General features: G+C 40.7%; 1 protein-coding gene across 4 annotated transcripts in view; it reads right to left on the bottom strand.

Annotated features, from left to right (window-relative positions):
• Positions 1 to 556: 556 nt before the first annotated feature.
• Positions 557 to 22,886, bottom strand: part of SORCS1 (sortilin related VPS10 domain containing receptor 1) — a 285,482-nt gene continuing 263,152 nt past the window's right edge. Inside the window, exons 23-28 of one of the 4 annotated variants that reach the window (XM_065067076.1) lie at positions 20,672 to 20,803; positions 10,609 to 10,708; positions 5,787 to 5,892; positions 5,452 to 5,612; positions 4,014 to 4,132; positions 557 to 2,704 (exon numbers count right to left, since the gene is read on the bottom strand). In XM_065067076.1, coding sequence (XP_064923148.1) covers positions 2,648 to 2,704; positions 4,014 to 4,132; positions 5,452 to 5,612; positions 5,787 to 5,892; positions 10,609 to 10,708; positions 20,672 to 20,803 — 675 coding nt within the window. In that variant the 3' untranslated portion in view covers positions 557 to 2,647. The remainder of the gene's footprint in view (positions 2,705 to 4,013; positions 4,133 to 5,451; positions 5,613 to 5,786; positions 5,893 to 10,608; positions 10,709 to 20,671; positions 20,804 to 22,886) is intronic. The other 3 variants (XM_065067077.1, XM_065067078.1, XM_065067079.1) reach the window with 3 other exon arrangements.

Raw genomic sequence — 22,886 nt, 5'->3', positions numbered from 1 at the left:
AAAAGCAGAGAAGCTACGTTTTCTTTCTTTTTCTCAACAACATATGTTCACTGTCATCTGCCAAGCTGCAAGAAAATTCCTATGCCTCATTTTCTTCACATGTAAAACCTGATTGATCAGCAATGTGAATAATCGAAACTTTCATCAGTATTGGCAAATGGGTAGTCAAAAAAAGTATTTTAAAGGAACCTTTAACAGAGACTTTATGGGAAAGGATAGCCATGGGCAGGGAATGGAGCTGGAGTTCCAGGCAGCTGCTCCAAGCTCTACCATTGCCTGTTTGGAAATCAGAAAAACAACATCCTTCAGCTTCACAATCCATAAAATAGAGACAACAGTACCAAGCTTCACTTTATAAAGCACTTTGAGCGAGGACTGAGAAAGTTACCTTCATATCGGCATCTTGCCTCTAGGAACTATATTTTCAGAAGCATACTGTTGCCACCCTCTCCCACTTCTACTCCCACTACCCTTTCTTTTTGAATTTTTCAACTCCCTACTGTGTTAGTGATCCCAATGTGGGAGCTAAAATGAGCAACAAAAACACCAGCCTTCATTTAGAGACATAATCTGTTTAATAAATATGACTGTAAAAGCAATAAACAATAGCAATTATACATTACGCTACATTGTATTTAAGGAAAGGGAAACAGAAGATGAAAAAGTACATCAAAAAAGTAATTTTAAAATTAGAAATAGTTCCAACACTAAGAAAACTTTTTGATTGGCTTACTATAAAAATAAGTTGGCTAATGTTGGACTTCAGTGGGGAATATTATACAGTGGCTGCCAAAACTTTCCCATCTTTCTTAAAGCTGTAGTTGCAAGGACAATAGCAAAGCCATACAAACTCCTGTGTTTCTGGTGTCTTCAGAGAAACTACAGAAAGAGGCAGAGGACTTACTGTGATTATCATTTAACTACTACGGGTCTAATGTTCTTACACTTGGTATCACTTCTTTTCTTTGCCAGCAAGTAGGTTGATTTGGGCTTGTGCTTAATTTGTAACAGAAATTCAAACCCACCACCAGCACCAAACGCCCGCCCCAGGACTCCAGGCAATGACAACAATGCTGCTATCTCCTGGTTTTGACTCAGGCTGCCTTGTGCAATGTCTATTGAACAGAACCCACTCATGTCAGGAATCAGGGTGCCTCCTCAGTGCGCTACACTGATTTTGAACTGGCCTCTATTTGCCTTCGCCTGGTGCAGTTTACTAAATATATATTGGTTACGGTCTTTCTTTCTTTGCACTTCAAAACAAAATCTGGTGTCAGGTTTACCTGAATTGGGTGGGAAATCAACAGCTGTAGTAACCACAAGTTAGGCTTCAGCCAGATATCCAGTGACTTGGGAGGACTTGTTCGAGGTATGCTAAGCCTGCTTTCCCGCTGTTCCCTTGCATAGTCTACATGAACATGTTCTGCAGCCTCATTTCTAGTTGCAGTGTAAAATGCAAGCTTCTGTTATTGGTAAGAAATCAGATCTAGTCCAAGAGTGGTGCTGTGGTTCAAAACGCATGGCAACAATCCCAAGCTAAATCCTCCTCTATTCCTCCTCCTCTGCAGGAGTGGCAGGAGTTTGCAGATCTACAACCAAGTGGGGGTTGCCAAGAGGGCCATAGGAAACTGCGCATAGACCTTTCCCTGCTTCCTATTCAATGGACGAGGTTTCTTTCAAAAAGTTAACAGACCTTGGGTTGACTCCCAAAAGGCAGAGGTCTACTGGGACTTCCCCAGACAAATCCAAACATCAGCATTAAATGCATCTGAGGGTGTCACTAGGGCTTTCTCTTAGCTAAAACTGAAGGTGTAAGGCTGGTACAAAGTACAGTGTAAGTTCATGCTGGCAATAACCTCCAACAAGTGCAGTATGGACAGACCTCCTCACCTGTAATGCATGCTAGTTCTGTTCCATCCAAGGTTAGGAGGCAAGAAGTTATCTTTCAACAGTGCTATCAGAGGGAGGCCTTGGTGTGAGTAGGCTAAAAAAGCTGTTTAAGAAAGAGCCTGGCTTTGCGGTTGGGATTGCCCACACTCGCACTCAGCCTCACAGCTGTGGGCACAGGCAGCAGCTGCAGATAGAGGAACGAAGGGCAGAGTCCAAAGAAAGACATAATCCAGACTGACCAAGAATATTTTCAGTGCCTTGAAACTCCAGTGTGATTTCTTGTGTGTCCTATGAAAGTCTGCTAGGGCAGCTAGCCCTCCTGCAGCCCAAAGTGCTAAAAGAGCAGTTAAATCTAAAGCCAAGAACCCTGAACAACCCCTCCCACCTCCCCCCAGCCCTTGCCCCCCCACATCCCAGCCCACCCCTCTCCCAAAAGAAGAGACCCCCATGCATATTCTTGGCCTATATCATTATGAATTTTCTACAAATTAGAGACATCAGAAAAAAAAAAAGAGAGAGTGGAGGGGTGAGGGGAAGGGCTGCAGGAGTGAATAGTGGTACCAGTTCCTCTCCCCCCACCCCCACTAAAATTGAACACCTGTACAATGCAGTTCCACTATGGTCTCAGTATAATGTCCACATGCACAGGCTTAAAGCTAAAAACCCTTTGTCATCTGAAGAATTTAAAAGTCCAAATGCAGTGAGATCTCCTCTTTTTTTAGATACAGATACATATCAGTGTTGTCAATTCAACCATTTACATAGGTAGGGATTTCTTTTGTGCTCTGGGGCTCAGCAGCCGTGGAAATACTTCCTGTGGCAAAGAAAGAAAATAAAATAGTCAGTAAATAACAAGTGCATTTAGCCATGGAAGATCTTTGAAGGTATCACCTTGCTGGCCTTTGAGATTCAACTGTTCCAGACTGACACATTCTTCCCAGAAATGTTTTCTTGTCATTCAAAACACTGAAGGTGATGTCCTGTTCTTTTGCTAATGAAGATGATTCACCCATGTTGAACAGAAGAGGGAGAGGCCAGAGCAGAGGGGTGGAGGGAAGGAGGGGTTGAGGTCCTCGAAGGAAAGGTGTAACTCATTTGCAGTTATAAGGTGTTAGAGATTTCATAAATAACCTTAAGCTTTACATTTGCAAAAGACGAGCCTAAACCACTCACATCTAGAAAATATGGGGGATTGCTGCCAGAGTTTGGAGAGAAAATTAAATGGTCCAGAGACATTCATTCACATTCCTCCAAGGAAGGATCCCTGAATATTAGTCAAAGGGATGAAAAAAAAAATGGCTTCTGAACAAGCACACAGAAGAGAAACACCCAATTACAGTCTTGCTTTGTTTTCCCAAAAGAAAGAAAACTCATTAAAAAAGAAATTGCTGATTTCCAGAAACAGATGAGCTGGTTGTATAGAAGAGTGAAGAGCCTATGCACTTTCTATTCTGTTCATACCTAGGTCCACACCTTTTCATTTTGTCAACAAGCTGTGTTTCAGTTTCCTCATTCATCTTACTGACAGGATGGGAAAAGACTCTTAGGAAGTTTGTTGGGCTGATTCCTTTTTATAGAGAATTGAGTCTGTGTATCCCACGCATTTACCTTTTGTACTCGCTAGTGTGGTTACAGGTGCAAACCAAGGAGTTATAAAAGGCCAATTTCTGGTTCAATACAGTGTCCAGTAGCACAGCTGAGAAACACAAAATGCTAGCTATTGTAGAAAGCCAGAAATGCTACAGTTGCACCAAATGAAAACCTAAACCCAAAATTAGCTTTTGACTACTCTTATCCTAGAGACTTCAAAGGATTAGTTTCCAACACCAGCAAGAGCAGGTTTGAAGATACCTTGAACAGCAGGTGACTGACTCTTGCCACTTTGGTCTCAGTGACCTGTGAAAACATTTGTTTCCATACCCCTGGAACAGCATGAATGAAAGTCACTACATTCTTTTAGAAATGGGAAGCTTAAAGCCTCTCTCAAACTCCAGAAAGAGAGTTCCTAACTGAAATTGGGTGTTTCTCCCTTAGCAGCTTACATCAATTTTTCCTTGGAGGCTTCTGGGGGAAAAAGAAAGAAAAACAAATGGAAAAAAGAACTGTTAAAGTTTAGGACCCACCGCTCCGGGTCTTGGCTTGAAACCTCTTGGTGATCCACAAGCCTTTTGGAAGTCCTCTGTCCAGACTACCTTGGTTGCATTTCCTTTCCTTGGGTTCTGGACTGTGGCCTGGGGTTGCTCTGTATGGGGAACACCACATGGGAAGGTTGGTCCCCTCATTCCATCCTGTGTTTTGCTAAGCAGGGATGTCTAGGTCTGCTGATGAACAGCTGCTTAAAAGCTTTTAATAGCTACCAGAGCTATCTTTGGTGAACAGGTGAGGAGAGATCAGTATTGATTGCAGTAGGGGTTCCAGCTTAGACATCAGTTTCAACAAGAGACTTTCTTCTTTTTCATCCCAGTTTGTTTCATTGGCCGCAATCTTAGCACATTGCATACCCTCCTTTAATTGCCCTTCCCCTTGCTCCCACTCTAAAGTAGTTATGACACCAAACCTGCCTTAGCAAACACCCTATACAATTTAGGGACATCTTTGGGTAGGATCTAAAGTTTGGTTAAGCTGATGAAACTGTGAAAATAAGGGATCTCAGTTGTGACTATGCCTCACTCATATCTGAGTCAGAACAGCAGCTCTCTAAAACAGGTCCATGGTATTATCTGCAGGGATCCTATACTGTACCTCGAAGTCTGAGCCTGCAGAATCGTCACCTCATAAGTGAAGCTGAGCTATGCTGGCTTTAGCACAACATGTCCCCAGGCTGAAACCTCCCTGCTCCATCCTGAGACTTTTACTGCAGTCAGGATAATTGAAAACATACAAGCATGAGCAAATGTGTGATTGAACCCAGTATGATGCCCACTTCAAGTCTGTCCAATTTAGGTCCTATGAAATCCTGCTTTGCAAATTTCCAGCCACACAGACCTGTGTGAGTAATCAGCCTGAGGGCAAACCCAGCTGTCCAACACTGAGATCCCAGGTTTTGCTCGATTTCCCTGGCGATCAGCCAGGCCAGCATTGCTGCTGGCAACAAGGTCTGGCACAACACAAAGGCCACGGCAGTCAAAACATAAACAAATATTTAGGTTTTAGATCTGACTTACCAAATCACCTGCTCACCTCGATGTTCCAGGTGAGGGTGGCTGAAGTTCTGGATATGTCTCAGGTATGGGGTTTAGCCCCACAACTACATCAGCCCCAGCAAAATAAATTAAATTGCCTTATAGTGCAAGTTAAGTGCCAGCAGGGTTTTTTGAGAAGGGAGGGGATCTACATAGAGCAACTAGGAAAGAGAAAAAGCCTAAAGTTGTTCCCCTCCCTTTCATTACATGGCAGTGAGGGAGAGTCAAGAGTTAGCAAGATTTCCTGTAGTAAAACTAATGCTGCAGCAGAAGAGGATGGAAGGAGTGTGCAGGAATATGGGAAGAGGGAGGCTGAGAAAAGGGTTAGCCAATCATAAGTCAGAGTCTGACCAGCTGCAGGATGCTGCAAATTATTTACCTATGGGCTGGGCTTCCAACTTCTCATCTACTAGTTGCTGAGGGCTCATCAGCTCACTTTGAGGGACATTAGGTATGCTTTCCCTCTGACTGACTGGACTGACCATCTCTTGATCTTTTTCATTCTGCATCTGTGCATATCTATTAAGGCCAGGAATCTTCCTAAAACATCAACAGAAACCATCATTGTGGGGTACTCTGGCAGATGACGGAGCATCAGCTATTACAAACCAAGAAACAAGTCACTGCAAAAAAGAAAACCCAGCAAAACAAAACCCAAACACCTCAGTGAAAGGCAGCAATGGGGAGAAGGAAACGGCTCAGTGAGCATCATACCTTTTGAATTTATAGATTACAAACACAGCTAGTCCCACAAAAACGACAGAGAGGAGCATCAGCATAGCTGAACCACTGTGACTGGGAGTCAGGTCCACCAGGGGAGCTGCAAGAGAGGGGAAGAAGGTTAGAGCTGCCCCCAGGTCTCGTCTGTCCACCCATCTTCAGGGCTTCTCTCCCTTTTTAATCCAGCTGGGAGGAAACTTGGGTACGGACCATTTGTGGTTCTCAGCGTACGGCTTGATGTGAAGCCCTGTAGCTTTCTCCTTAGAGGCCTCTCCTCTCTGGCCTGTTAGAGGACTGCCTGAAACATAGTCTCTCATACTGCAGACAATTACCTGAGGTAGTGGCAAATGAGGTCACTTGGGTACCAAAATTAGTGTTTTCTGTATGATCCTGGAGCTACCCATGGGCTAACTTGTCATGTTGACTTTCTGTTTTGCTTGGAGCCAGTCTGGGTAGCTCCCAATGCATAGTGAATAATGAACAACTGAGTTCTCAGTTTTACTGAAGTAGTAATGCTTACCATTATCCTCTTCCTTTGTGACCAGAAGTCCATTGCCCTCCACAGACACTGCCTCAGCATCCATGACTTACCATGGCAACCTATCCTCACACCTCTGACATTTTCAGGTTCTTCCTTTATCCCCTCCCTAGTCTTCTGAACATATTATGCTCTCTTTCCCCTGGTGCCCTGCTCTCTCTCCACAAGTCTTCCATGCAAGAGAGTACATACGTTCAAGAAAAACAAACAAACAAAACCTAATAAACCAAAAGGTCTTTCTGTGCTTCTCCTACAAGTTTTGCTCACCACCTTTTCATAGCTCCTTGCAAAATAAGGCTACACAAACCAGCCAGAAGTGTGGCTTTCCCAGAAATACACAGCAAATTGTATTAAATAGAGACAGTTTCCATCACTCATACACACACAAAGACATCTAGCATCCACAAAGGGACACACATAAAACCAGAAGTCTCAGTCGTTCATGCAGACATTAATAAAACACACTATAACAGACATGCAGCTGTAGGTTACAGAGAGCTAACACACACAGCAGATATCTCCTCTCTGACTGTCTCTACCTGGTGTTACATGCAGAACAAGGTGTAGGTAGTGCCTTCCTCTGTAAAGCAATGACTGTAACTTGAACCACTGTCACACATATTCTCTGTCTCTTGCCCCTCTTCACATGCAGTGAACACACCCATCCTAAACCAGAGCCAGCAGACACAAGAAAACTTGCACATGCTAGTAAGTACTTACTCGGACACACATATCACAAGCATAGACACTTTCAGCTCTCACACGCAGCCTGATAAAGCCAAAGTTTAGCAGAATAAGTGAAAAAACTTTGCATTCGCATATCAAGCAGGCTGTCCTCAGAAAGGTGAGGCACTAGGGTGAAATGATCCATTATTAGCAATTCCTCATACATCTCCACTCTGTGTCCTCTGCGTCTCTGTTTTGTGGGTCTCTGCAGTTCCGCAGGATGATGAAGTGGCTCTCCGGCCGATTCAGGTTCAGCATCACTCAGTGTTCTTGTTATAATGCTGTGCTGAGAGTCTGGTAATGAACAGCTATTTAACTGCTTTGTGAGGAATATTGGCATATTGTACTCTGCCTTGGAGATGAGGTTGTCTGTTGAGTTGGGGACACTGCTTTGTTTTTGGTTTTATTTTTCATGAGAAGAAGGAATGAACATGATGAATGGATTGCAATCTGTTGTCCATAATTGCTATAAATTAATCCTTTCTCCAGTGTGGCCTGAACAAAGAAGATGGAGGTGCTAAATGTTCTGAGCCTAATGCCTGTCATTCTTCTGTGCTCCGGGGAATGCACATGCTCGCATACAACATGCACATGAGACGCACACACACAGAGGCTTAATTCTACAGGTTCTGTTTCAAAATCCACACCAAGCTAGTTTATATACCTGTCCTTCTGTTTGTTGCAGCACCTCTGCTGCAGAAGTTTCTGCTGTGCATGATGAGGCACACACAAAGGAAGGAACATACATGTGCATATGGGAACATAAATGTAGGCATAGGTATACATAGGTGCACTTACACAAACACATGCGGAGATTTGTATTTCAGTCAACTAGACCCAATAACTACCAGGAATCCAATACAGAAATAAAACACAGTGAAAAGTCTGGGACAGAAGGGATACCACAGACCAGAGCAGCACCTCTGGACCACGTGCATCCCCCTGGAGTGTTTTCTAGGGACTGCTTCCAGTGCTGGTTTGTGTTCCAGGATTCCCTGCTTTATTTTATTTTTATTTTTAATAAAAGCTGGGATTTAAAAAGGACAATTCTTCTTCCTTGACAACCAAAACAACCATTTTCAGCAGCGAAGTAAATCTCTCTTTTGGAATTTTGTGAAATTCTAAACTATTCTCGAGTTTTGATGTCATGAAATCAGGCCTTTTGTAATATTTAGACAGGGAATTGAGTCATGACCTCTGCAGCTTGATAAGGAGACATATTCCATCAAAGACCTCACAGTGGCTGCTCTCTGGGCTTTTTAATATCTAATCTGGCAGTCCAGACTCATTTTGCATTCTTATTGAATCATATTTCTGCAAGAGACAAAATCCTGTAGTGTTCCTGTAGGACACTGTGAAGCCAGTTACAGTGAACACTCACCTCTCACCAGCGGCTTCGAACAGAAGTGCAAAAAGCCTACCTTGCAAGACAAATGATTGTTTGCATCTATCATGGAGAAAACGTACTCATTCCTGGTGTGTGTGTAAATAAAAATAAAAATGTGCATTTTCAGTGAGCACGAAGATCATGTGTTTAAACAGCATATCCCAGCTGCTCAGCCTGAGCTATCCCTCTGCTTCCGCCTGAACTAGCAAGAAACAGGCCATCATATCCTTGGAGGCAATACCATTATCTAGCATAGCAGTACACCATGCTGGTAGACCCCCATCTTTTGGTTCATTCAGGGCAGTAGGCAAGGTTTAGTATCCCTGAACAGTGCGATGGTGCCTCTGCTAACTGTCTGGCTTTGGGACTGGAGCTATGCAGCTTTTGCCAGCTCTGAGCGTGGATGGAGCAGCTGGGGACTCTGTGTACTCCCTCATGCCGACATGCCCAGAATTCCTCTCCAAGAAGTTGCAGGAGGCTCCTACTCACAGCACAAACTTGGACCCAGATTGGTCTTGTATTAAAGGCAGGACTGGAGATGCAGTTTTAAGTGTCATCTGTTTCGACTATACAAAGTCAGGAATGTTCCTTTGGTAGCAAGAGCTAAAGACGAGCCTTGCCCAGGAATACCTGACGTGATTCTTTCTAACTGTATGTTTTTAGAAATGGCCTAGAGGATATTCAGGGCCAGAGTAGTCATGTCTAAATGTTCATTTGGGATTTGATCTTGACTTAATGGATATTGATCAAAATGGAAAACAGGCATGTGCATTGGCAGAGTAAGTGCCCAGAAACAAATTACAAATATGGCAAGGAATTGCAGGTAACTCTAAATTTGAAGGTCATGTTAAGACGCTTTTAGATAAGTTTTTTTTAAGAGATGGGCACTGAGCGTTTTCTGGAAGTACATATAGCATCACGGGTCATCATTGAAAATTCAGGCCAAGGTTTGCTTGTTTGGTAACAACTATTATGTAAAATGTATATGAATTTACATCTATAACCTTTTTCCTTTTTTTTTTTTTTACAATCTACAGGAGAAAAAAAATCAAACTGATGTCTCAAGCTGTTGTGCACTTTTTTTTTCTTTAAAGATTACTCAGCTGTGTTGCATCTCTGCTTTTTCATGCTTTTGGTTCTAACAGGTCTCAAAATAAGTATCTGATCATCTGTTCAACAGCAAATGGAAAGCAGAAACACGCAGCAATATTCCCAGGGCAGATATTATCAAGCTCTGCTTGAGAAAAATTAAATCTTTTAAACACCAAGGCTTTCTCCTGGGGGGTTTTAAATGCAGTCACATCACAAGTTTTCTTAACAGTCTCTTTTTCCTTCCCTTTATGGACAAGACAGCATGTGGACTGACAACAGTTTGGGTAGACCTGTTCATAGCATTAAAAGCTTTTTGCAAAGCAGTTTCCTGGTAAAAGTGAACTGAGGCTTTTCATTTACAAGTTAGCAAAAGAAGCTGATACCAACTGATGAGAATTATCAGCAGCTCCTGGAAAAAATGAATTCCTAATAATCCTGAGCACGGATTTATTTGGCCCATTTCTTGTAGTAGTTAAATAAGGCCTGTGCTGTGAAATGAAGGTTTAGCATACAGAATAGACAGAGGTGCATGTAATTAAGTATAGGGACTTTGGAGATGGCTCTTTTTGAGATAGGATTTGTTAAAGTCCAAACTGCCTAAGCTCACGTGTGTGCATACGTAGATTGATTCCCGTCTTTCAGACTGTTGAACAACTTCTGACCTGCGCTTAGTAGCTTTGAATGTTTATTGCTGCTAGAATATCTGATCATGTCCAAAGGTAGATGGTAACCTTTGCACTGTGTGATCAAGGCTGAGTATGCCATGGTGCTATTTAGCTATTGAATATTTCAGAGACAGCCAAGAAGTACACGTTTCTACTGCATTTCCAACAACAATAGCAAATTCTTGCACATAAGTAGACAAAAGGATTAGCTGCAAATGCAAAAGCCACTATATCTCTGTCATGATAAAGAAAGGACAGGCGGAGCAGGCATTTTAATGTCTGCACATACACTGAGTTATTGTGACATAAAAATGATAAATGTTTGAAGTACAGCTGATAGCACACTACTACCATTAAGGAATATATTGCTTGCAACACAGAGAGTGTACACAGAAAGAGAATACTGACCTGATGTTAAATGAGCAGCATGGACAAGGATTTGAACCCCTGGCTTCAACTCAAAATGGACCAGGTTTTGGTTCAGCTTCTGGATCAGTGTTTCTGAAATCTAGAGAAAAGGATAAAATAAGAAATATATCTGTTTCTTTATCATTGGTTTAGATTGCCAATAGGAAATGGATCTGCACGCAGAACAAAGGTTTTACAGAGGCACCAGGTTTCTGAGCACAATTTCCCATCACCTTACAAAGAGGGAGTTTGTGAAAGCTGGACACCTCTGACAGTACCAAGTCCGGAGTGGTTTGTGTACAGTTAGCAATGACTGATAGCAACAAGTTGCCCTGTCACACCCCTGTAGGAGCAAAAGGGAATTGAGCCCCAAAGGAATGTTACACCCACATGTGTAAGTGTCTGCAGGACCAGCCAGCAATGGCACATCGCTGAACTCCATTCACTATTCAAGCAAAAAGAAGCATTTCAGTTGTTAACGCTAATTTGCTCATAACAAGTAAATTTTACTTGTTGAGTGGCCAGCTCTAAGATCTTAGAGCATATTCATAACATGCAATATACCTGAATCAAAATGAATAGTTTAAGTCCTTACCCTAGCTTCCACTGAAATTTCAAGTCCTAAATCCAAATTTCATTTCATCCAGCTGAGTTTCAAGCCAGCTGCTCAACGATCCTTTAGTATGGACCAGAACCAGCTTGAATCTGAAAGTATTTACTAACTACAGAGTGCAGCTTAGGTGAAATGCATGTTCCATCTATTCTTATGGGCTACAGACAGAGAGAATATGTTCTTGCATTCTCTCTTTCGTGGGAGAGACATTCCAGAGAGCTTTTAGGTCACTATATATCTTGCCATAACTCTGATGACAATAGATGTCTAGAAGAAATGAAGCAGATTACTCCTTCTTAAAGGACACAATAGAGAAGATGAGCATTTGCTGAGATAAGACCTTATGAAATCCATATTTTTAAGTGAAGAAGCCATGGTTTAGTCAATCTGTTGGTAAACATTCACTTTTTTAAAAGTCAGTTTATCACAACATACACAGACCCACTTTATCTGTATCACTCTTAGTTATATCCAAGAAGTTCCAGGCATGTTGCCATTAAAAGCAAAAAATACAGATAGATTAATCAAGGAATGGAAGCCTATAGATATGGTGTTGATAGTTCCTTGTGTGACTTTGTTAATTTGCTGGTATTTCATGTATTTCATATTTTCTTACAGCAGTGAGTAATTTTCCAGTTGAACAGAGCCACTGTTCTATGTACTGGTTTATTAGGGAGAAGGGGTTGGAAAACCCCCCAAAACCAACCCCACAACCCTTAATATGCAGTTGCTGAGAACATTGTGTTTTTATAGTCATAGCAAGATCAAGAGGAACCATATTCTAGTGCTCACCACTTAATTTAATTTGTTTTAAATAAATCTTTATTCCTTCCTGAAGATTAATGAAAAATTGTCAGAAAAAAGAACATTCCAATAATTTTTACACCTTCGTTTTCATGTTCTTCATTTTTGTCCGGTTGAGTTATTCCAATAAATGCTACCCAGATATGATTAGATGTTCCTCGGTTATCATTCATCATAGTATGAGATTTATCTGCCTCTTTTATTTTTTTAACATTCTTAATGGTTCTTTCAATACTTTTGGCTTGTACGCTTCATTTCTGGCTGCTGATCACTTGAATAGGTGCCTTTGGTCCAATACCAATTTGGCAATAACTCTTACGGGCATTTTATTTATATTCTTAATATATCTCTTTAAAGTTTACAATTTTTTCATTGGTGCCAGAATGAGCAGTAAATATATTTCTTCCAATAAAAAGAAAAAAATACCACCTGCTTACAAAGAGCCATCTGCTGAGATCAGAGCATCAGGGATGGTGACAAAAAGATGTGCTGTACATAAAGGAAGCCCAGGAAGCAAATTATATTCCTTTTTAAGAACTGAAGCGTATTAATAACCAAGACTGACAACTATAAAGAGTGCTTCATTTCTAAAACTGGGGTAACAGATGCAGACTGATATGCTGTAAACCAGGTACATTAATGGCTCATGGCAATAACAGGAAAAATACCACCCTGGCCATTTCCAGGCCCATATATGACCTAACAACTATCCTCCATATCCTCACAGGAATTATCTTCCTTTGTGCTCTGAGATTCTGCTGCTGCTGGAATGGCTGAGCCTATGGACAAAACCACAAGACAGAGAATTGAAGAAAAGCACCAACCACATTGTGTCGTTCCTCTTCAGCACATTGTGAGAGCTGCACGACACGGTCAGGCAAACAGTAGAGGTAAAACCATACATGATGTCTTCTATACAAAAAGAGGCTTAATGTGATGTATGAGAATGCAGCTAGAAAATGTTGCTATCTAGTACCAGAGAATGGTTTCATCAAGGATTTGGATAAGAAATGGAAGAATAGGAGAATCTTGAGAAAGTCAGCACGAGAAAGGCCCAGAGACTCTGTTGGACACCAGTGACATGAAGGAACACTGAGTTCTCACCTGGCCTGCCTGAGAACTCCTGTGGCACAGAGTGAAGAGGGCAAAACATCAGCACCGACAGGGACATTATAGCCGAGAGGTGCCGTGGCAGCCTCCCAGCAGGAAAGCCAAGTACGCGAGAGAAAACTCAACCAATATTCTTGTCTGGCAAGGTGATGAAAAATCATAATAAGGAGAGAGGTAGCAAGTAAAAAAGAAAAGAAAGAAAGGCAGAGAGAAACAGTCACAACTGAAGTTTATTTTTACTGTGGTGCATTGTTACCTGGTCATGAATAAGGTCCTCATTGTACTACATCCTGCACAAATGCAACTCAGAATAAAATGATTTCTGCCTGAAACCATCAGTATCTCAGCATAAGCTGAGCCGTCACTGTTCCAGGTCTATATGCAAAGTGTCAAAACAGGCAGCACCTGTTCATGCTGCTCAGAGTGTACAACATCTTTCCTTCCTCCTTTCCTGCTCTCTCAGTGGCTTTTTGAGGGCAGCTTTTTTGCCCGTGTCTCTATGGCATCTGAACAAGTAAAAAAATTAGTAACAGCCTGAGACTTTCAAAAGCACCAGAAGTTCTTGTAAGAATCAGTCATCTGCCTTCCTCGGGCAGCTCTGGAGATTCCTGCACACACTTCTGAGGGAAGAACAGATGCTTTCAGACCTGTTTTTAAAATGTTTGCTTGCTTGGTACAATATTTTCATTTCTCTTTACATGGAAAGTCAGATTCTCCTTGAAACAGGAATATAGACAGTATAGAAAAAGGGAGAAGAAACACATTTCTGTACTTCTAAACATTAGCTGAAATAGAAACCATACACAATGGTTTACAAACATCGGTATTGAGGTCAACGACCAGGTTACATAGAGCTAAAGTGCCAAATTCACATTGGGATAGGACACTGCTCTCCAAAATTGGACCTGATGATGTTTTGGGTCCTCACATGGTTCCAAGGGGATCTGTGAACCCCAGATCACTGGGGACATTCACCTTGAGATTGGAGGAATGGCTCATCTGCCATTCTTATTCTGTCAAGTCTATTTCTACCTCAGTGGATTACAGGTCATCAGAATTTAACCCAAGAATGGTTCTGACTCTCATAATTTGTTTACAACACTAATAAAGTGTCTTTGAAATAAATCTCCACACAAAGGCTGAACTCAGTCACCAAGGTAGTGAAAAGGTGTCAATGGGAAACATTTTGGGTCTTGTGCCTCTCTTTATTACTGCACTCAAAGTGATACCATAGATGCATTTTTGTTTAAAAAGCAGATAAGGAAACATCATAGTACTTTGGCCTGTTTCAAAACTAGCTATGCAGCTCTAATTGAAGAGCTGGACCTTCAGCTGGGGAATAGGTTGGCCTGAGACCTGTCTCTGTTCCTCTCTTATTCCTGGAGATGCAACTAACTCAGCTCAAGACAAAACTTCTTAGAATAGCAACCTCCTAATTTATAGTCTTCAAGAGTTTCCCTTGTGAAAATAATTAGCTTTCAGAATTAGTTTTGGTCCTTAACTGAGCCTCATTGACTTTATCTGCTTCATTTGCAGAATTAAGCATGATGTGCAAAAATAATTCAGTAATAGCAACCATCCCTCATGTATCATTTTTCATCAAAGGACTCATAATGAATAATAATAGCAGACAATTTATGAAGGAAAAAAAAGATATTCCAATTTAAAAATGGAACAAAACAAAAATTAATTTGGCTTCTCTTAGCATTTTGTCAGAATTAGGACTGTGAAAGAACCATGTGCACCAAGAAACAGAATTATTACTCAGAAAGGCATTTTCCCATACTTTTATTGAATTTTGAAATCTCTGGTGTAAATTGGTTTAGACTAATTGAATGTGATTCAACTGTGCCAGTATGTACTAGCTAAGAATCTAGATAATTTTGTAGATACTGTGTAAGGATCTCAACTAATGAGTGCTACACTTCTATTCAATTCATTGAGTAAATCAATAAACAACTAAGGAAAGTATTATGCACATTGATTGGTAGGAAGCAACTTGAACCTGCATTACAAAAGTGAATCAGGAGTCAGGGCAAATGTGAATTACTCTAAACTGTGCTACTCGCCCTGCATAACCTTGATTACTTCACATGAGGCCTCTAAAGCTTGCTTGCCTTAGCACTGAACAGAACATAATCACTGATTTACAGTGTCCAGTGGGTCCATTTCTTGAGATCTTTTAATGAAAGATGCTAAATCCAAGCTGCTGTTAGTATCCAGAGATACTGTGAGAACACAAGGCAGAGGACATTCCTGAGGTTACTCTGGGACAACAACCAACCAGCTGATATGAACCCAGAGAGAACCTGGACATGAATGTCAGGATCCACTTTAGATGAACAAAGGTGACGAGAAGGAGTCTTGATAATCAAGGGCTGCTCTGTACACTGAGCAAAAGATGAGAAGGCAAGAGGGCCAACAGTCACAGTTAACTCAAAGGTATTACGACAAGATATGTAGACAGCCTCTTCTACAGCACTCAAACAGCTGATTTAAGCTGGCTAAGGAAAAAAACCCCTTGGTATAAGGTCTTATTCATATTATTCCATTATCTCCCCACCTGCCTTTCCTTCTTAAATACTGGCCCAGCCTTCCCTAAGCATCCAGTGGAAGATTTGGTCTGCATACAAAGGTACAGATGTTACAAAAATGTCTCCTAGTAACACTAGATGATTTACTCCTCGTCCTGGAATTTAATTTTCAGGACTGATTGCCAGCATTTTCTGTAAGATTTGAAGGTGTTCTCTGTCATGATCTTGTTGCTAAAATATTTTTATGACAGACACATCTGAATTACATCAGAGGAAACAAAAGTAACAAAAGTAAATATGCTAAAACACTAAAGCTTAGGACTGTGGATGAAAAAAAAAAAGTATAAAAAAAAGACAGAAGCTCCATCAGCTACAATAAAGCAGAAGTAAAACTAAATCTCAGGAAAGAATCCTGAGACATATACACAAGGCATTCTCCATAGCGTTATCTTCACCTGAGGTATTTCATCTCCACAGTTCATCACTGTCCATTTGATATTCAGTCATCCATGTCATTTCCCATCTCTTTGGCTGAATACAGATAATGGCCACAGCTGCAACATGTTGAGCACAGTTGGCCACCAACCAGCTGGTGTTGCCATTTGCCAAAGTCTGTGTAATGCTTGTTACATTGCTGATAGCTCTTCTCAGATAAAACAGTAATGGCCTCAAATGTCATTAACTAGTTGTTCCTACATCTATTTTGCATTCTGCTTTCACAGTTATTTTGAATAGGCCAGGTAAAAGCATGCAAATGGAGAACTAAAGGGAAACACGTGAAAACATCACTTTAGAATTCTTGTGCTTACAACTCATTTGACCGACAGTAGACAAATTCACTAAATTTGACAAAACGCCTCCATTAGTAAAGGTTGTAGAGAGAAGATAATTTGTGAAATGCATAAATAAAAAAACAACCCTTCCTGTAGAGTAAAACTGTACACTGAAATGAACTGAGTAACTGTGTCTGTGTATTTGTATCACTGCCCTCTACTGAATTGTAAGGAGAATATTTTCTTACCACGCTTTCATTTTGAATTGTATTAGTGCTAAAAATTACTCAAAAATTACTTGAAATGCAACTAATTTGAGGTTTGCCCTTCACTGAAGAGAAAGAATTCAGGGGTTTTGAAGTGGCAGATCTGAATTCTGTAATCATCACATTCACCAAGCCTGTCCATAAAGATGATGTAACAACTGCATGCCAGCCCAAGTGGCCAATGGCAATTCTGGGTGGGTGTATTTGCAAGGTTTGGGATATTTTAGTGGTGTTGTAGTGATAACATGCGAATCAAAACACAGCATTTTACATCTGCCAACTATTTCTACATTTTTAAGCAGGTTAGCAATCTGTCCTCAGTTACTGCGAAATGAAGGAACTAAGTAACCCAGTAAAAAGAAAAAAAAAAGCAAAGTCACAATACTCTGGTCGTAAACACAAGAATATGCAAAATATTTTGGAATTCTGCAGGATGAAAAGGCCTTTCGATTTTTATGAAGCTATGAAGAATCACTTTACACTGACTACAGAAAGTGGAGTGGATCAAGCAATCTAAGTTCCTCAGAAATTTTGTTTATGTATGAGATGGAATTGTCCCATGCTTCATATTGAGAAAATGTCCCCAGCTTTATATGTGGCATATTTTTTTAGCTGTCAAGAGCAGTTGAACTTTTTAAAAGGTACTTCAGTCTCCCACGGGAAATATCAGGAATGCAGAGTTCACATTTCTAAATGCAATCTGCAAACAGATATGACAATAATTGGTACTGTGTGTACACACACACACACAAAAAAAATTGGGGCACTTGAATGAGAGTGGTACATCAGCTCAAGGAGAAAATAACTTCTACCATCCACCCACAGCCTCAACAAGAGCATGAGACACAAATGCATCACCCTAATGGAAAACTACACGGAAATATATATTTGTCAATTGTGATACAGGGCCTAGGACAACATCCACAGTCCCACTATTATTGTACCCAACAATTGATGGCTTACTGTGTTTAGACTCATAAAAGATGAGTGACACAGAGTAGTATTACAGACTTGGACAAGTGGGAGACTAAGACCTAGACTTTCAAGGGACAGTGGACATCCAGCTGCCTCTGAAGTCTACGGGAATTATGTACCTAGAGATCACAGACTGGCTGGACAGAGACACCCAAAGGTATGCTTAAAAAGCCAAATTAGTATGAACCAGATAAAAATAGACCAGACTCAAGGGAAAACAGGGAGAAAGTAACCCCTTGATAGTCATTAGATATATATCAGATTTACTGGTAAATGTGGAAGTCCATGAAACCACATGTACCCTTCACTGTTACTCATGGCAGAATAATGTTCTAGTTCAGGTGATGAAATACAGCTTGGTTGGTTAAGCAAGTTGTCCAAAATCCTCATAGGTGCTCTGTGACAGACATGGCCTGCAGCAACTTCAGGAGTTTCATGTGGGGAGATGTAGTTTGAATTCCTTCTTCAGCTACTGTTTCTGTCACTTTTCCCTTCCATTCCACCAGATGTCCTTAGCCTTGCATGTTCTAGCTAACAAAAGTTAGCATGCACCACTCACATGGCTTCTCTCTTTCAAACCCAGGTTGGACGAGCAGAATATAGGACAACTAAGTGTCCTTCCTCTGTTCTGGTACCTGGCATGGGAGTATGGTGGGTTCAGGTCTATGTCACCACATCCACATCATATGACAGCAAGTATACATGCTGAATCTAGGACGCTCTAACAGGAAGGGAAGAGAAGGAGGGGGCTATAAGCACAGTTCATTCTCCTGATAAATCCGTCCCTACATCATGCATGGTGGGTTTTGTGCCCTTCTGTGGTGTTTCACTCAGTTTCACTAACTTTTGATTTTGAGAATGGGTTGGGTTTTCCCTCTCTCAGGTGCTGAAACAAGAGCTTTTGCAGAAGAGAAACATTGTTTTCTGTAATTCCTCTGCATCTGATCCATTCTAATGGGAAGGGACAGAAACTATTTGTTGCTGTGTTTCTGGATAGGCTCACCATGAGTCTCAGGTTTGGAGAACAGCTTCCACATGTGATATGATACCATGAAAAAAAGAAAAAAGGAACATATATAGTTGCTTCCTTAAGAAATCTGATTCCACTGCAGTGGTTGTGCAAACTATTTTCACTTTGTTCCTGTACAGTTTTAAGTTGCTATTTCAAATTAGAGAAAAATAACCCATAACTAACTCCTTTGGGTGTGCACCTGCAAACATGCAAACTCACATGGGTGCCTTTGAATAGCTTGTTGCTTACTCATGAACACAAACAGAATTCTGTTCCAACCAGAAAAGAACACTATACATCACAAAGTACCTACGAAGCAACTTAAGCTGTCATCAGCAAAACATCTGCTCCCAGTACTCATCCCAGTGACTTTGGGCACAGAGAGAAGCTCTTGGATGGGCTTTGGGAAACGCTTTGGGAAAGCGATAGTGAAGGATCACAGGCCAAAGGGATGACAAACCAGGAACAGTATCAGAATATGCTTCAGAGCTGAGGGCACAGACAACTTTTAGGGCCCTCCTTAGGCAGTTCACACCAAAAACAATGCTATTTTTTACTACAGTAACAAGGAAGGGGAACGCAGTACCCACAGATTAATAAGAAAAACATTCTGACCATCCTGATGGGAGCAGGGGAGATACTTCTCCACAAGAAACAACTGGCTGTAAGCAGTGAATAGTTTCTCTCTCCTCAAAGGTTACCACTTGGACTCTGCAGAATGCCATAGAGTTGCTGGAGTCTCACTGAAAATGACATTTCTTCTTGTCCATAAAAAGGGTCAAGAGAGCACTGTCAGGGCTTCCTTCCACCACAGCCATAGAGACTCCGTTTTTACAGGGGGGAAAAAAAGCAAGAGACAAAGAGAGGGAGTAATTGACAAAGTACTGAGTTGCTGAGTGCAGGAGGGGAGCTGGGTCAGATGTAAATTTCAAAGTTTATGGATTGGCTTCCTTGCCAATCTTTCACAGAGGAAAGGAGAAGGGGGATGAAGAAGAAAAGGTGAGGTTTTGCAGAGCAGTAATCTCCATATATTTTGTTTATTACATGGGTGGCAAAAATTTCAGAGGAAATTCATTTGTCAAAAAAAAAGACGATACCTAAGGATGCTGAGAAAGCGAAAGCTTAAGAATATGGATGACTAGTGGTTTGAGGCCACAGCTAAGTTAACAAGGTTCTAGACCACCAGAGGAGGCAATTGCAACAGCCAATTACAGGTCAGGCAAATGAAAAGGCTATTAGAAAACAAGAGTACAAGAAGGGGAAGATACTGTTGATACATGCACCTATGGGAAGACTTCATTCACAAATTAAGGGACAAATCCAAAGAGAAATGGCAAAGCCCTTGTGCCATCCAATGGAGTAGCAGGCATCCAGTAATGCTGAGGATTTCCCCATACCACTGAGGCTGACACATCATGAAGAAGGCAGGGAGATGATCCAACCCCATTCTTGTGCCTTAAAGTAATGAAGTTCTGATTTGCCCAGGTCTAACATCCAGCTCTGTTCTCCAGTGCTTCCTAAACTCTTGACAGCCTCATAAACTTTGCCTTATGAGGCTACTCCAGTTCATGCTAGTGGGAATCATCCCCTAAATCCTTCCTGCTTTCTTACTACTGCCATGAAGTAGAACAAAACTTTTAAGGGAGAGACATGACATCATACAAATTTATATCAATTTAACACTACTGAGGGAACTCAAATGGGAGTCTCCACTCCCAAATACAGCTCCAAAGCCTGTTTCCAGTGTTTGAGAGAAAAACAAACACACAAACAAAACTCAACCAACTAAAAAACAACAAGTATGTACCACGGTTGTCATTTAGACCCCAATGAATCAAATGCATTTGTACCACAATAATTATTTGTTCTGACCTGTCTTGGAAATCCCACATATATATATATATATATATATACACACACACACACACACACACAAATGCATAACCATACACTTCTCCAAGTAATGGACACAATACCTGCTCTAGGTCTGCTGCTGTTCTTTTATTTTCTTCGGTGGCATCTTGATAAGGTAAAATGAAGAGTTCAGCAGATGTGGGCAGACCGGGGAGCACTGAGACCAGAATATGCTTGCTTGAAATACCTGTTGCCTGATATATAGACAATTAATGGACAGATAAACAGTGGGGATGGCATTGAATGCTGACAGCTTCTTTGCTAAGGTATCACAGTGCTTATACAAATGATTTAGGGTATATCTGGTATAAAAGGGAGAATCTCATTAAAACCCACTTCAGGTAAAAAGTCAGGGATTAATAATTTCCTGATCTACACTATTTTAATATGTTCTCCAGTAAAACATACAAGGTCCTAAGGCAACAGTGATAATCAGACATGCTAAAAGGAGCTCCTAAATAACAGTTGCATATGGTACTATTCGCTTTGTCTAAACTGTGCTATTTTAAAGTTATCTGACCATCCCAAGTTAGTCCCTGAGGTTCTTCATTTAGTCAATGTTAAGAAGCCGAATGTTAAAGGACAAGGTATGTGGGCAGAATTGCACTCTAGAGGTGCGATTAGCCAAAACATCTTAAAAGCCTTGTGGACACTCTGGAAGAGAGAGATGATGATGATGAATCAAGTTAGAATCCCAAAAGTCAAACAAATTCTTATAATTCACATCCTGGGTCAATTTCACAAGTTAATGAGGGTCATTTCTTTCTTCTTTAGGCTTTAAAGATTGTATTAATCTGCAACTTTTTTTATCTTGCTGGCTGATAATCTTAAGCAACCCATCTAAACCCAGATATGCCTTCAACACAAATTAGTCAAAACTCAGAAAAAAGTACCCCACAGGCATCATGATCAGGGTCATCTCTGGTCATGGGTTTCAGCTGCTGTTACCAGGACATAACCCAATCAGATTGCAGAGTTCTTTTCCAGAAAAGGAGCTAGTTTGGCCTCCAGGAAGTTTCGTCAGCAAAAAGGAGGAGAAATATAGTTTGTGGAATCTTCCTCCATTGCCTCTTTGTGTTGTGGATTATCCAGCAAATGCACTTAAATCTCAAGTTTCTAAGTGCTGAATTTAGTAGGTCACTTTTTAAAGGAAAAAAAGTGCCCTCAGATATAAAGGCAGACCACAGCAGCTGGAAGCAGCACAGAGATTCCCCTGCAGTCAGAACTTGCAACCCTCTCAAGACATTAATTGGACCTAAACCTCATGAATTCTTCTCCCTAGTAGTTCAGGAGCAAAGACTTGGAGTGCTGCTTATTGAAGGAAATGATGGAGAGAGAACGAGGAATCAGTGGAACTGACTACACATCACCATTGCCTTGGCTAATTCTGTGTTTGTCCCACATGTGACTGCTGGCAGCCCAGGGAACACTCTGAGGAGCTGTGCAGAGGGAAACCTCCTTCACTGTACGCCAAGGACAAGCACATGTGTTTGTTGCTGTTGGTTTTTTTTTAGTGTGGATTTAGGAAAAAAAAAAAAAACAAAAACAAACACAACAACTACAACAACATAAATATTCCATATTCTTTCCAAATATTCCGTGAAGCCAGGGCTCACATTATTTGTGCTTGCCTAACAGGTGGTTTTAAGATATCAAGAAAAGGACACAGTATTAGCAGTTAATGGAAAGTCTTCATTTTCTGAGGCTGGGAATGATTTGTTTTTATCTGGAAGCTTTTGGCTGATCTACTCAGTTTATTCTTGTCTTCTTCATCAAAAGCGGGAGACAGGACTCAAAAAATCAATGATCTGAGCAAATAATTATGATCATAATACAAGTAGGATATTTTGTGATAATCTGAAATTATCCCTACATAGAGAGAAGATCAGATTTTAGTAGAGAGATATAATTTCTTATGCAGAACTTTTATCCAAGTCTATGGTACTCTGTAATAAAAATGTAATACTTTAATAAAAGTTCATAAAAATTCTATAGCACAGTTATAATTTCCTATTGAATTATTTAGTTATTCAACTCATTTTTTCACAAGTTTACTTAATTGCTGTAGAAATCTATTGGTTTTATCTTTAATTTTTACAGGAACTTCGCACAAAGGCTTGTTTAAGGTGAATCATTTAGCTATGTAAAGAGGGATAATTAGCTATCAATTTTTTATATTTTTTTTACTCAACAAAAAGACTCTCTTTGTTTTCACTGTTCTGCTTTTGAATGTAGCCTTGGTACTGTAGTTTTATAATCCTTTTTTATGGCTTGATT

Source organism: Columba livia, chromosome 6, assembly GCF_036013475.1.
Source record: "Columba livia isolate bColLiv1 breed racing homer chromosome 6, bColLiv1.pat.W.v2, whole genome shotgun sequence".
Taxonomy (NCBI): Eukaryota; Metazoa; Chordata; class Aves; order Columbiformes; family Columbidae; genus Columba; species Columba livia.
Note: the sequence above shows the minus strand (reverse complement) of the source record. Positions and strands in the feature narration are given on the sequence as shown.